At 39.5% G+C, this 14,856-nt stretch overlaps 1 protein-coding gene across 13 annotated transcripts in view; it reads left to right on the top strand.

The window, feature by feature from the left end:
• The window catches only part of CDH13 (cadherin 13), a 748,254-nt gene that overhangs the window by 239,611 nt on the left and 493,787 nt on the right, over window positions 1-14,856 (top strand). For all 13 annotated transcript variants that reach the window (XM_039502842.1, XM_039502836.1, XM_039502840.1 and 10 more), the window contains one exon: window positions 716-924. In XM_039502842.1, coding sequence (XP_039358776.1) covers window positions 716-924 — 209 coding nt within the window. The remainder of the gene's footprint in view (window positions 1-715; window positions 925-14,856) is intronic.

Consider the following 14,856-nt stretch of genomic DNA (forward strand, 5'->3'; position numbering starts at 1 on the left):
TTTTGAATTACATGTCACACTGTTACAATTATGGGGAAGTTTTTAAAAACATAAAGAGCAGGTAGGTGTTCCCTTCCCATTGACAAATCAATGGAAGTTGGCTGTCTATCTTCTATTTACAACTTTAAACAATAAGGAGGGATAGGTTTAATGTGGAATTCATACATTTAGCCACTTGTCTTGATAGTGCTATAAACTATAGTATTCTTTCTGCTACACTTTTCTATCATAACATTTTTACAATAGAATATGATGCAGGATATTTTTAAAACAACCATTTCCAGTCATGAAGGCAACATACTGGTTACTTTAAACTATTTTGTTAGCCTTAAAGACTCTAGAGGTCCAGTAACATGAACAAGTCCATGATAAGTACTCTGTAGATACTACCTAATATATGCAATTAGGTATGTATTTGCTGTTCGTGTGATCTTGATTTGAGTGATCACAATGTCCAAGAACGAAATTATTAATTCATGTCTTAGCTACCCAATTTGCCTGGTCAAAATCTTGCATCCCTCCAAAACTGCACATGCACAAGCTTGTCCACGAAGTCAGGCAAACAGAGAGCTTGATTGGAGACCACTTTGAAAATGTGCTTCATAGTTTGGAACCAGTTGTATGTGATATCTGTGGAGAAGCAAATCATGTATAAATGTTTGAAGCTTGTGTGTGTAGACCAATACTTACACTCTTGTTGTTTGTTCTTTCCCAGTGGTGTTTGATGACTGCGAGGGGAATGACAAGTTGAACTTTGAAGTTTCTAACCCAGACTTTAAGGTGGAACCCAATGGATCTTTAGTTGCACTGAAAAATATAACTGAAGCTGGCAGAGCTTTGTTCATCCATGCCCGGTCTGCTCAGGCTGAAGATATGGCAGAAGTTCTAATTGTCGGAGGGAAAGACCATCATGGCTCTTTAAAGGTAATAAAAGACCAAAGTTCACAAGAGAATGTCAGAGGGTTGTTATTTCAATGTAACTAACATCTTAAACACTAGACAGCATTACCTCCTTAAAAGAGAGATGTCATCAGACATAAGAACAGCCATACTGGGCCAGACCAGTGGTCCATCTAGCCCAGGATCCTGTCTTCTGACAGCGGCCAATGCCAGGTGCTTCAGAGGGAATGAACAGAACAGACAATCATTGAGTGATCCATTCCCTGTCCGTCACTTCCAGCCTCTGGAAAGCAGAGACTAGGGACACTCAGAACATGGTGTTACATGCCTGACCACCCTGACTAATAGCCGGTAATTGACTCGTAATCCAAGTATTTTAATATTCAGAACTCTTGAAATCAGGGATGTTGTATGATACTGAGTCACTGCATATTTCCTAGCATCAACAGAGAATGCTAGGAACAACTGATAATAACCTTACTAGTGCAAACCAATGGGACTAGACAACCACAGTATGGCCCTTGCTGAGAGTCTGAGAAGACTTACTGTAAAGATTTAATTTAGGTCCTACAAATCCTTAACCTTCATTAGAAATCTAAGAGTGACCCGGGAATGAATTTCAGCTTATGGCTCTTTAATTTTTAATATGGGTCTCCTATGTCCTAGTGTACATCAATGCCTATACCAAGTATTGCGCCACATTTTGCAGTGTCTGCTTTACATGCCAATGATTTTTGTTCCACTTTATCCATGGAATAGTGTGTCCTTCCTCTTTCACATACTATTTCAATGTAATCCTAAAATGATGGGGTAGAGGGCGGGGGAATTTGATTGAAATGTTTACTTCATACACAACAAAATAACAAAAGAAAAACTGATGTAGCCTTCATTTCGGTGCCATGGCATTCAGCAAGTAGGCAGGCATGACAGTGACTTACAAGATAATTAAGCCTGGTACCTTTACAGACCTATAATTTAAAGGAACTCAAAGAAGCCATAATAAGGAGGGTTATAAAGAGTGACTGATCCAATGTCTTATTTCAGTATTTAGGCTTTTGGCTGGGAGCACTTTCATTATATTTCCAGCAATAGCTATAGTGGTTTAACTTAAATCTTCCTTTAAAAAAAATGGGTTAGATGTAGGGCTAACAACGGCTGAACAAACTTTTAAAAGTCAATGGCCAAGGGAAAGGTTTTGATTTGCATTTTAAGCTGTATTGAATGTGAATATAGATTGCTGGGGAAAACAAACAGCATCAGAAAGTTATAACAGCATGAGTAGAGGTGGCTGGAACGTTTTCAATTAAATTAAATTTTGTCAAAGCCTTTTCCGTTTCAACTAAGGATACGTCTACATGGCAAGCAGAAACCTGTGGCAATGAGTCTCGCAGCCCAGGTCTACAGACTCAGGCTTGCGCTACAATGCTTAAAATAGCTGTGTACACATTCACATAGCTATTTTTAGTGCTGTAGCATGAGCCTGGCAGCATGAATCTGTAGACCCGGGCTCTGAGACTCACTGATATGAGTGTCTGTTGCTGTGTAGACATACCCTAAGTTACCTCAAGAGCAAGAGTGACTCTCTCACACTCTTTAGCTGGCTAGTTAAGTTCTTGTTCTGCCTGATTCAGTGTGAGGTGGGAGGAAAACTCTCTGATCTGAAGCAGGGTCTTGAATCTGAATCTCCAGTGTCGCAGAACAGGCTATAACACACACTCACTCTTCCATTTTTTGTGAAAACGTTCAAAACATTTTGTTCCAATGTGGAACAAAAAACAAATGTCGAAACCTGGAAGTTTGCCATGAAATGCTATTGTGCCTTTCAGTCAGCTCTCATTGTGAGATGAGGGATGGGCCCAGATCCAAACAGCCTTGAATGCTGCTGACAGATCTGGAGCCAATCTTCAGGGCCCAGTCCCTGTGTGAAAGTCTCTTATTCTTTATGAACTACATCCTGAAGTTCTTACTCAATTTTTATTCAGTCTTCCTGAATGAGGCAGCCCTTCCATTGTTTTCAATAGCAGTTTTCCTGTGAAAGGTATGACCTCAGGATCTGAACCACTATTTTTTGTGAGGAAACTGGAGATTGTTTTTCTTCTCAGAGAAGAGACCGCTGGCATGCGGTATCTGTGTGCGTGTTTTTGCCCTGCACTTAACTAGATCTATCAATGCACCTTGGTCCTCAACTGCTATTCTGGTGGTGAGCCTCTCTTCCTCAAAGACTCCCAAGTGTACTGATTAATGCTCATCACCGGTTTAAAAGCCATCAACTTCACTCTATTCATAAATAAAGTTTGATCTGAACTCTGGCCCTGATCCTGGACTCTGCTCTGGCCACTTTTCGCTGCTCCAGTGGAAGAAAACCAGCCTAAATCTGGCAGAACCAACTGTTGGCTGATCTCCCCTGTTGGTTGGATCCCCACAGGGTGTAGAGCTATCTGTAGTGTCTCCTACAGCTGCAGCCATCAACCTGTTTATAGCTGCTGGTATAGGGGACATGACTGGCAGAAAGGGCTATGACCAGGGTTCCCATTCAAAATGATAATCCCCACATGTAGTAAGGGCATTGGCAATTTGTGGCTGCTTAACCTTGTCTTGGGAAACTATCCTGGTGTAGAGCAACATCTGGATTTGATGACAGTGGAGAGACTCTTTCCAGCCCTCCATCTTGTGTTTATTGAGCATTCCCCAATTATGTCAGAGAGTCCGTCCCAGAGCTGATGGATTAATCTAAGACTTTCTAAGGAGGGTTCTATTTTGTTTTTTAAGCAAATAATTCTGTTATTGTTTAAGTCCAACACAGTCTGTTTTGTCTTTCTGTGTGTCAAATTCAAGTAGAATTTGAATATTACATTGTCCTATCTGAAGTGATTTTATGATAAATTTGAACTTAATCCTTCATGCTACAATCTCCATGTGTCAGCATGGAAATGGCAAAACTGCTCCATCTGTGTGTGAGATGAATCTTGGCTAAGAATAGCTCAGATTGGAATCTTCGCATTTTAGTACAATTCTGTAGGGTTATGATAAGCATATGCTAGAGCAGTGCTTAGCATGCAGTACTTAGAGTTCCGTACCTTGTTTAATTAGAGGATAAGTAGTTATTAAATATTTCCCCACTGCCTGTTACTGCAGTTTCTCTTTTGAAAGCTTGTAACCTACATCTGTGAAATCTCATTGTTAATGGTTCTAATTACAGAATCTCAACATGTTTAGAAAAGACTGACAACAATCGACTGATACAGTGACTGGCAGTCTGGGTAACCTTAGCTGTGAGTCTGAAGAGAGCCTAAGTAAACTATAAACCTTAGAAAGGGTGATTTGCTCCTAGTCAGAGCTGAGATGACTACTGGAAAGATTTAGAGGACGAGTTTGGAGAGTACATAAAAGTTTTTGGATTCTAGTGATCTAACTCCCATTGAAGCCTGTGGAAAGACTCCTACTGTCTTCAGTGGGAGATGGATCAGGTCCTAAGTGATTCAATTAATGAGTGATTTAATTAAGTGGTTCAATTCATAGCTAAAACATCACCAGTGATTATAAAGATAATGCCTTCTTTCTTAGCGGTTCTGCTTGTTGTGTCTTTGAGACATATCTGCTTATTTTCCTATCAGAAAACATTTGTACTCTTGTAGCTCTCCAGAGGCAACAGATTCATATTAGCAAGATGGATGCTACTCTGCCTCCAGCATAATCAAGAAGATTGCCAATTAGATGCTGATTAGACTTTTTATTGACTAGTAGAGGTGGAAGAAGCAAAAATTATATTTTGATTTTCAGATCAAGTTTCCTCTGAAACTTTCTTCAGAGATTGTGTCTGTCTATGTAATACAAACATATATTTGTATTTAATGGAGGGACAGGAGTCCTTCATTGTTTAAGGTTGTAACCAGATTCCATTCTAAGTCCTGTTGTTAGCACCTTCCCCATAATTATGACTAGTAACATTGGTTTCTGTCTGTTTTAAGGTGTTCTACAGCAGTGGCTCTCAACCTTTCCAGACTACTGTACCCCTTTCAGGAGTCTGATTTGTCTTGCATACCCCTAAGTTTCATCTCACTTTAAAAACTACTTGCTTAGAAAATCAGTCCTAGAAATACAAAAATGTCATAGCGCACAAAGGTACCGACTTCCCCTCTGCCCGATGGGTGCTTGACCCCTCCTCCCCCCACCTCTGGCCTCACCCCTGCACCACCTCGTCCCGCCGCTGCACCACCCTCACCCCATCCCCATTCCACTCCTTCCCCAAACTCCTTGCCTTTCCCCACCCTATTCCACCCTCTTCCCCCAAGTCCCTGCCCCTGCCCTGCCTCTTCTCCGCCTCCTCCCCGGAGTGCGCTACCACTGTTCTATAGCATCCATTGCTGTGGTATCTAAACATTTTCCAGGTACACTAAGTTTGAATGGCTAGGGGCCCAGTGGACTTCATAGAATCTTCTGCTCTTTCCTGGTAAAGGGGACTTTTCTTGTGATATGCATTTATGGGGCAGTCTACATTATGGCTGTGCAGGAACCAGAATTTCTGTCCAATGGAAAATTGCACCTCTCCTGAAAATGTTTCACAATAAAGCAGAATGAAAAGTTGGATATGCAAAACTTTCCATGGGATGTACATTTAAAAAAGAAATTAAGGTTTTCTCTTATCTCAAAAGGTGGAAATCTGTGGTTTGTAACTAAAGGATTAGGGTTCTAGTCTCTGCTCTGCAGGTTTGTGTGGTTTATCTTGCAATTACGTTTGTGTGTAGTATTGGTCTCATTACCCAATGGACACCTGGCTGTTTTTTGCCCCACCTGTAAACTATGAAAAACATTGGTCAAGGATATTTTTGGGTAACTGGTATTAACAATTACCCTGACTGTGGAGCAATGCAGATCCATTATATGCTTTGTATTCACCTTCCCATGTAACTTTGAGGAGGAAAAGTATTTTTGTGATTACCCCAGGGTTCCCTAGAATTTCTTTTGAAAGCAAAAAACAAAGACTTACTGGTATTTACAAATTCAGCTGTATTGTTGGACATAGTAGTAGATGTGATCTTTGACCTAGAAGATCAAAAGCCCACTTAAGTCAATGAAAAGACTCCTCGGTTCTTTATGAAATCTCCATTGCACAATGGGCATTATGCAAAGTCTGCATGCTTTTCAAAATCGATCAGTCAAGGAGAAGTGGAGGAAAATGGGACCCCTTGTTGATCATTATGCATAAACTCTGTAAGGCAGCACAAGGAATGGGAACCCAGGGAAGTTGTGGTACTCCAAAATTATTAAGAACAAGGACATTCAAAGGGCTCTCTGGACCATATGGAGCTCATGAGTTTTACAGGCAAGTGGTATTGTGGATCAATCTGGTCCTGAGTATTAGTGATAACTAAATAGTAGTTGGGAATAAATACATTGCTTCTAAACTCAACATTGCAGGAGTATAGCTGGAAACACTGTAGAAAGCGATACACTACCCTGTATAATTTAAAAACAGAAACAAATAGACAAAAAAACCCATAATATAGCAAGGAATGTCATTGTTTAAAAAAGACCACATTGTCTCATTCAATCCATGGTTTCTGATCAAAGTAGTATATGGCTCAATAGCATTCATCTCCATGTATTTTTTGACAGGTTTCCACATCCCATTTAGGTCTTATATCCTGCCCTCAGTTGCCATTTCCGTTGGTGTTGAGGTTTGGCGCTGTTGGCCATTTTGAATTTTTTAAAATTATTTTTTATGTTTGAATAGGGGGAACGTTCTGTGCTTGTGCTTTGATATATTTGGTTGATTGTTTCAAGAAAAAGATTGGAAGAATAGAGTGTCAGAGCTTAAAGATTTAAATAAAAAAGTTTTTGTTAGGTTTAGAGGGGAAAAAAGGAAAGAATGTTTGGTTATGTTTAGTAAGGAGAAATCATTTTAAAGGACTAGTTTTGAATGTTATTAAAGAATAACTTTTTTAAATATAAAAGGTTTATTACATATAAAGTTAGGTTAAAAACACATGACAGAAAAAGGAATTTTATAAAGTGAAGACTGTTTAGTAAGCACATAGTAAAACATATATAAAGGTAGATTAATAGAAAAAGCATTTTAAATATTAAATATAAGGGTAGGTTAAGAAAAGAGCATTTAAAAAGAGTTAAATAAGAGAGAGGTTAAAAGAGAACATGGCAGAAAAAGGGAAAAGAGAGCCCATTGTAAAGGGCAAAGATAGGCAGCACATGAGAGAGAGAGAGATCTTACCCATGTGCCTGTTCTTGGGGAAAGAGGGATCTCTGAAGGCTCACAACCACTCAGGCTAGTTATCGCCACCTTTGAATTGGACCAATCAGATGCTGTTCAACAGCTGTGTCATAGAATACATTTTCCTGAACCAATCCTATAGTCCCAAGATTTTTAAACAAGAGCCATCTCCCTCCCCTCGTTACACCTCCCTCCTCTGTAACTGCCTTATCCTTATCTTTAAAAAAAACAGACCCCAATCATCTTTCCCATCAGGTAGCACTTTTACATAGGTGCTTTAATGAAGGTTAAAGCTATAAGCCCTTAGTAACAGTTTTAAAAAGTTTTTCCCTATGGTTTTGGTGAGGACACTTTAAAGCTGCAGCAAAAAACGTGTCTGTGAGCCAGTGGATCAGAGATAAGAAGATTGCTTCTTCCCCCACTTTGTAACAAATAGAGGTGAAAGTTATATTAAGTCTTGTAAAGGAATAAACACTTTAAAAGACAAGCCTATTTGAAGAAACATCTCTTCATTTAGCACTTTTACATATGCGTTTCAATAAAAAATTAGCATGCATAAACCATCCCAGGGTTAAAAATCAAGGACACACTGTTTATACTGATGAGAAAAGTTTCCCCCCTATGTTTTAGACTGGTCATTTTTAGCGAGGACAATTTGAAGCAGCAAGCCTTTTCAGCAAAGCCAGTTAGCGAAAATAGCATCTGTGAGAGAGGCTCTCTCTGATCCACTATCTGCAGAATACCCCACTCCTCGTCCTACAAGAGTTAAAAGTATGGGGGGAAAGTCGAGGGGTAAGGGTGTTCTTCAGATAGGCGATCTCTGAGCTTCATGCAGTCACAAAGCGATGGTTTTTATCGTTTACAATCAGTAAATGGAATAAAATACTTGTTATAACTATCACAAAGTGTCTTTCAATGTAATCTCATCATTTGTTAAAACCTGAACAGCGTTTAAAAAGTTAGGAAAGAAGTCTGTTTTGTTTTGTTTTTAACACAAACAAAAAAACCAACAAGCAAACCTGAAGGGGTGACCCCTAGAGCATTGCTAACACAGACTATAATGCATGGATCACTGGCTAGCCTAATTAGACTTATGTATTTTTAAAATGTAGAGAAAGATCCAGCCTGTAATGTATTATTTTTAATAAAATCTATGGACCCAAAACAAAAACAGGAGCTTGTATCTGTGTCTCAGAAAATGGGTTACAAACATTTAAAAACAAAAGCATTCTGATAATGCAACAGAAAAATTCATACTTAAATCTTAAAGTCCTAAGAAAATGAAAACTTAATATGACTTTCACATGGATTTGTTAAAAAGTGGGGAGGAAAATAAACTTCTCTCTGATCCACTGGGTTACAGAATAAGGGGACTATAAACTAGCTGTTAAGGTTCTGTGGTTTTAACTCTGATATGTTTCTGCATACTCTTTTTATTGAAACACACCTGTAAAATGTTAAATAAAGAGATGTCTTCATATAGGCTTGTCTTTTAAAGTGTTTATTCCTTTACAAAGGTTTAATATAACTTTCACTTGTATTTGTTAAAAAGTGGGGGAAGAAGCAGCCTTCTTATCTCTGATCTACTGGCTTACAAAGGCTGTTTTTGCTAACAGTGACTTTGCTGCAAAAGCGTGCTGCTTCAAATTGTCCTCACTAAAAATGACCAGTGTTAGTCTAAAACATAGCAGGGGAACTTTTTTATCACTTGTAAATTACTTTTATAAACAGTTTGTCCTTGATTTTAACCCTGGGATGGTTTCTGCATGTTCATTTTTTATTGACATTCGCATGTAAAAGTGTTAAATGGAGGGATGTTTCTTCAGATAGGCTTGTCTTTCAAAGGGGTCTTCTTTTCTAATCCACTAATTTAAAAGGCTGCTTCAAATTGTCCTCACTAAAAAATAACCAATGTTAGCAAAAGCATAGGGGAAAACCTTTTTTATTACTATAAATTACTTTGATAAACTGGTTGTCTGTAGATTTAACCCTGGGGTATTTCTACATGCTCATTTTTTATTAAAACACCTATAAATAAATGTCTGTTTCTTCAAATAGGCTTGTCTTTTCAAGTGATTATAAAATAGAGCTTTATTCCTTTACAAAACTTAATATATCTTTTACTTTTGTTCAAAAGTTTAAAAAGAAACTTCTTATCTCTATGTTCTGGACATCTCACCGCCTTCTTTATCTCTAATTCACCAGGTAACAAAGCTACTTTTGCTGCAGCTTCAAATTGTCCTCATCAAAAGTATAGGGGAAAACTTTTTAAAACTTTTGTTACTAAGGGCTTATGGCTTTAACCTTCATTAAAGCACCTATGTAAAAGTGCTACCTGACAGGAAAGATGATTGGGGTCTGTTTTTTTAAAGATAAGGATAAGGCAGTTAAAGAGGAGGGGGGAGTAATGAGGGGAGGGAGATGGCTCTTGTTTAAAAATCTTGGGACTATAGGATTGGTTCAGGAAAATGTAGAACAGCATCTGATGGGTCCAATCCAAAGGCAGAGATAGCTAGCCTGAGTGGTTGTGAGCCTTGGGAGCTCCCTCCTGCCCCAGGAACAGTTGCAAGGGTAAGATATTGTGCGCGCTCTCTCTCTCTTTCTGACTCAACCATGTGCTGCCTATCTTTGCCCTTTGCAAAGGGCTTTCTTTTCCCCTTTTCTGCCATGTTGTATTTAACTCTTTTTAAATGCTCTTTTTCTTAACCTACCCTCATATTTAATATTTTAAATGATTTTCTATTAACCTACATTTATATTTTTACCATGTGCTTACTAAATAGTCTTTGCTTTTTAAAATTCCCTTTTTCTGTCATATGTTTTTTAACCTAACTTTATATTGAATAAACCTTTTACATTTATTTTTAAAAAAATATTCTTTAATAACATGCCGAACTATTCCTTTAAAATCATCTCTCCTTAATAAACCTAACCAAACAATCTTTCTTCTGTTTAATAACCTTTCTTTCCTTTTTACCTCTAAACCTAACCAAAGCTTCCTTTAGAGAAAAAGGATGAAAGAATAGAGAGCGCTTAAAGATTAAAAAAAAATCAACCAAATGTATCAAAGCACAAGCATGGAACATTCCCCCTGTTAAAACATAGAAAATAATAATAAAAAAAAATCAAAATGGCCAACGGTGCCAAACCTCAACACCAATGGGAATGGAGGGCAGGACATAAGCCCTATTTGGGGCATGGAAACCCGCCAAAAATACATGGAGATGAATGCTATTGAGCAGTATACTACTGATGAGACTATCAACAGGAATGCCAATTTCGATCTGTTTTTATACTTACCTGCCCCTCATCATCACCATAGTATGTGAACACCTCAGACATCTGTGTGTTTTTTGATCATAACACATCCATGAGGGAGGAAAGGCATTATCCCCATTTTATAGATGGAACCTGAGGCACAGCATAGACTAAGTGACTCACCTCAGGTCACACAAGACACTGTGGCTGAGCTGGGCATTGAATCCACATCTTCCAGTTCTAAGTACAGTGTCCTTTCTCTAGACTATCCTTCCCTCACCTACTTTGGTTATACTTTTAGCAAGGATGCCATGTGTACACTAGGAACTGGGCTGAAACAACAGGAAAAATCCATTTTGTTTTGGCAATGCACTTGTCTGTGTGTTGACAAATTCTGCCCTTTTCACAGCAAAAGGAGTTATTTAGAACTTTTCTTTGCAGAAACAGAAACACTGAAAAAAATAAAAGCAAGCTACCCAGAGCCTGGTTCCAAAGCAGATAAGGGGACAGGCTGATATTCACAAATTCCAGCCGAGGAAAAGCTGTGCAGCATGGTGCCCAGGATTCTTCCATACACAGTTTCCATTTAATCATTTCATCCTATCAACCCCTCAGGACTCTTTTCAGGCACCAGATGGGAAAAGAAGAGATAAGTGGGAGGAGAGCACCCTTGGACAGCATGTAATATAGGAGCAGAACTTAAAATAGCTTCTGGTGGTAGCTCAGAAAGAAGGGAATGAACTTGTTGCAGTCAAGCTGCCCTGCACCATCCACTTTAACTGACTAGCCCTGCAGTATTCTACACTGCCTGCAGTTTCCCTATGTTAAAGTTTTGGTTTTCAACATTATGGTAATATATGTCTGTTACGTATAATGTCAAGGAGAGTAGAGTGAGACTCAGGAGAGCTAGGTTTTGTTCCTGGCTCAGCTGTTGGCACTTGCCCTGTGGCAAGTTACTTCACCATCTTGGTCCTCGATAGAATGAGAATAATGATTCTTAGCCCTTTGTAAAGCGCACTGAGACCTATGGTTGAGAAGTACTACCGTATATCCGAACGAGATGGTATTATGAAAGAGTGCTATATTTTGGTCTGAAATCACCCAGATGCACTGCACTTAGGAAGAAAAAGGAGACACAATGGGGAATAATTGGATAGGCAGTAGTACTGCTGAAAGGATCTGCAGGTTACTGTTGTGATGAGTCATCCCTGAGTTACCTCTGAGCCTGCCCAAGCCTGATTACTCCTCCCTGAGCCAGAGAGTATGATGAGTCATCCACAGCAATTACCTGCAGGTCTTGTGATAGGCCCCAGGCCGTTCAACCAATCCTCAGGCCAGAACCCGCTCATGTGATCCCAAAGCAAATGTATAGACTCCTAAGGGGAGCAGTTTCTCCAGTCTGCTCACCATCATTACCTGGCTGGGAATGTTCCCACTGCCTGGTAGTTCTGACACCGTGCCTGGACTCCTGTTTCAGCTCCGGACAGCCCTTGCTCCTGCTTGTACTTCTACTCTAGCTGGGCCTTGTTCCTGTATCAACTCTAGCCCCTGCTGCTTCCACGCTAGCCAGTCCCTGCTCCAGCCTGCATCTGTGCCTGCCTCTGCCAGCGATTCTGGCAGTAGTGGGTCACAAACTCAATATGAGTCAACAGTCTGTGGCAGTTGTGAAAAAGAGGCTAATATTATAGGGTATTAATAGAAGTGTCATAGGTAAGACATGGGAGGTAACGGACCTGCTCTACCCAGCATTGGTGAGGTTTCGGCTGGAGTACTGTGTCCAGTTCTGGGCCCTAGCCTCCAGAAAAGCTGTGGAAAATTGGAGGAAGTCCAGAGAAGAGCAACAAAAATGATAAATCAGGTTTTCCAAGTCTTTTATGAGGAAAGGTTAAAAAGTCAACACATTGTAGTTTTGAGAAAATAAGACTGAGGGGGAGGTGGGACCAGAAAACAATCTTCAAAAGTGTTAAGTGCTGTTATAAAGAGGATGGTGACCAGTTGTTCTCAATGTCCACTGATGGTGGAACAAGAAGTAATGGACTTAATCTGCAGCAGGGGAGATTTTAGATTAGAAATTAGGAAAAGCTTTCTAACTATATGGGTAGTTAAACTCTGGAATAGACTCCCAAGGGAAGTTGTAAAATCCCCATCATTGGAGGGTTTTTTAAAGAACATGTTAGAGAAGCACCTGTGAGGAATGGTCTAGGTTTGCTTGGTCCAACCTCAGCATGGGGTACTGGTGTAGATGACTTCTCAAGTTCCCTTCCACCCCCACATTTCTATGATTGGCATAATCGTGCCATGAGTTCAAATTCAGCGCATTTTTTTTGTGATTTCACTGTCTGCTCTGCCCATGCAATACCAAAAGGTTGCAAATTTTGTTTATAGCAGAGGAGAAATGCTGAGGCCCTAGGTACGTGACTGTCTATCTTAGCACTGATGAAAAAGGATCATTTTGCAGTACAACTATTGTAGGTTATTTGAAAACATCATAAAGTACCAACCTCTCTGATATAACCAGTAATAGTTCCTATCAAGGAAGATTAGCATTTTTTCCACATCATATCAGTTTGGAGGGAAATTCCAAATGGGCTGAAAATGACTACAAGTGTATGAATTGGACTCTCTCATATGAGAGATTGACAAATAGGATTGCTGATTTTTATTTTATTAGATTTTACAAGCAGCAGTTGCTTCAAAGAGGAGTATGTACAATGCTGTACTTGAGGAATATTTTTGTAGTCTTGAAATGATATGTAAAGTCACAGTGCTCCATTAATATTGATAATATACTTATGAGTTCTTATGCTGATCAAAAAGATATGATGTAGAAAATTACTTCTTTTCAGAAAACTTTGAGATACTTCATATTACAACATAAAAAGGACCCATTAGGTTTTCAAAAACACGTCATTTGTGTTAGATCCCTAACAAAAACATTTTTTTGTGTTGAAACTTTCCAGTAAAATAGAAACAAACACCAAGATTAGATGAAATGTGACATTTCTGTATTTGCTGAAACAGTATGTTTGTCATATTCTTCCACTAATGTGCAAATCTATGAGATTTGTTTGTATATTTTAAACTTCATCCACATGAAGCAATAGGTGTTGGTATATGGATAGTATTTTGGTGAATAGCTTTTCTCCTTTTTATGGCTACCCGTTGAATGATTTAAGTGAAAATCATTTTTAGTTGAGATAACCTTCAAAACCCCTATAACTACATGATCACATTTTACATTAGGTCCATGAATGCAATACCCCATTGCCATCAGTGGATGAATCAATAATGTGTTCCAATTATTTATTTCTGTGTGTAAATTTATTAAAGTCCCCATTGCAGCTCTCTGCGTGTTTTGAAATATTACACAACATAGAGCCCTCTAAATCCTTAGCCACTCAAACCATTTTGTACCCAAAACCCTAGTTCCTCTGCTCCCTGAGACTGATTCAAAGTCCACTGAAGTTAATAGTTTCTCACTGACTTCAGTCAGGTTTGGATCAGACCTTCCATGTAGGAGTTTGAGCTACTAGATACACGTAAGTGTGGTTCTGAGAGCTTCTCTCCTGGCTCTCAGTCCCCTCCTGGCAAGCCATTCATGGCTGACCGAGACATCCTCTTAGCAGTGTACATGAAGTAAAGAGACTGCATTGTATACACCCCTTCCCTGAGTTCCCCATCCACTCAGCTACATCCCTGCATCAGCTCTCACTGGTGCTGATAGCCATGTGTAGATCTTCAGCACTCGAATGCATTTCCCCTGCAAATTCCAGCTGCTGAACAAATCCAGATTTCACATACATTGGTTCTGGAATATGTCCTAACAATGTACCATTTATCTAAGAATCATCATGGTGCCAAGAGATGCAGCAGTTGCTATAGAAACAATTGCTTTTTGTATTGAATGGCAAAGTAAAGAACATGATCCACTGATGATTCTGATTAACTTACATTCCATCTTTGAGCAAAGTATTTCTAGTAACATCTCTCATTGTATGTGTAAATGCTTAGATCAAATGTTGGTAGCCATAAGCACTGAGTTTCTTTTTCTCCGGGGTTGCTCCGCCCCAAAGCCCTGCTCCTCCCCTGAGGGCCCACCTTCTCTCTGCCACTTCCCACCCTGTTCCAACCCCTCCCCCAAGGTCCCATCCGCCCACCACCCCCTGTTCTCTGCCCTCTCTCGATCACCTCTCCCAGTGCCAAACAGCTGATCAGTGGCAGCCACCAAATAGCTGTGGCTGGTGGGTGCTGAGCACCCACTATTTTTTTTCCCAGGGGTGCTCCAGCCCTGTTTGCTAACTTTGCTCCCTTTTCCCTCAAGGCACAACTTCAGCATGTAAATGAGAAGTAGTCAGTTTTTTAAGGAGAGAAAAATGGTCTTATAGACTGGAAACATGAATAATTCACTTTGAAATTATAAGCTGTTGGCTGCACTGCATGTTCTGTGCTTTCCTAGGTTAATAATCTAC

The sequence above is a fragment of the Mauremys reevesii genome, linkage group 16, assembly GCF_016161935.1.
Source record: "Mauremys reevesii isolate NIE-2019 linkage group 16, ASM1616193v1, whole genome shotgun sequence".
Taxonomy (NCBI): domain Eukaryota; kingdom Metazoa; phylum Chordata; order Testudines; family Geoemydidae; genus Mauremys; species Mauremys reevesii.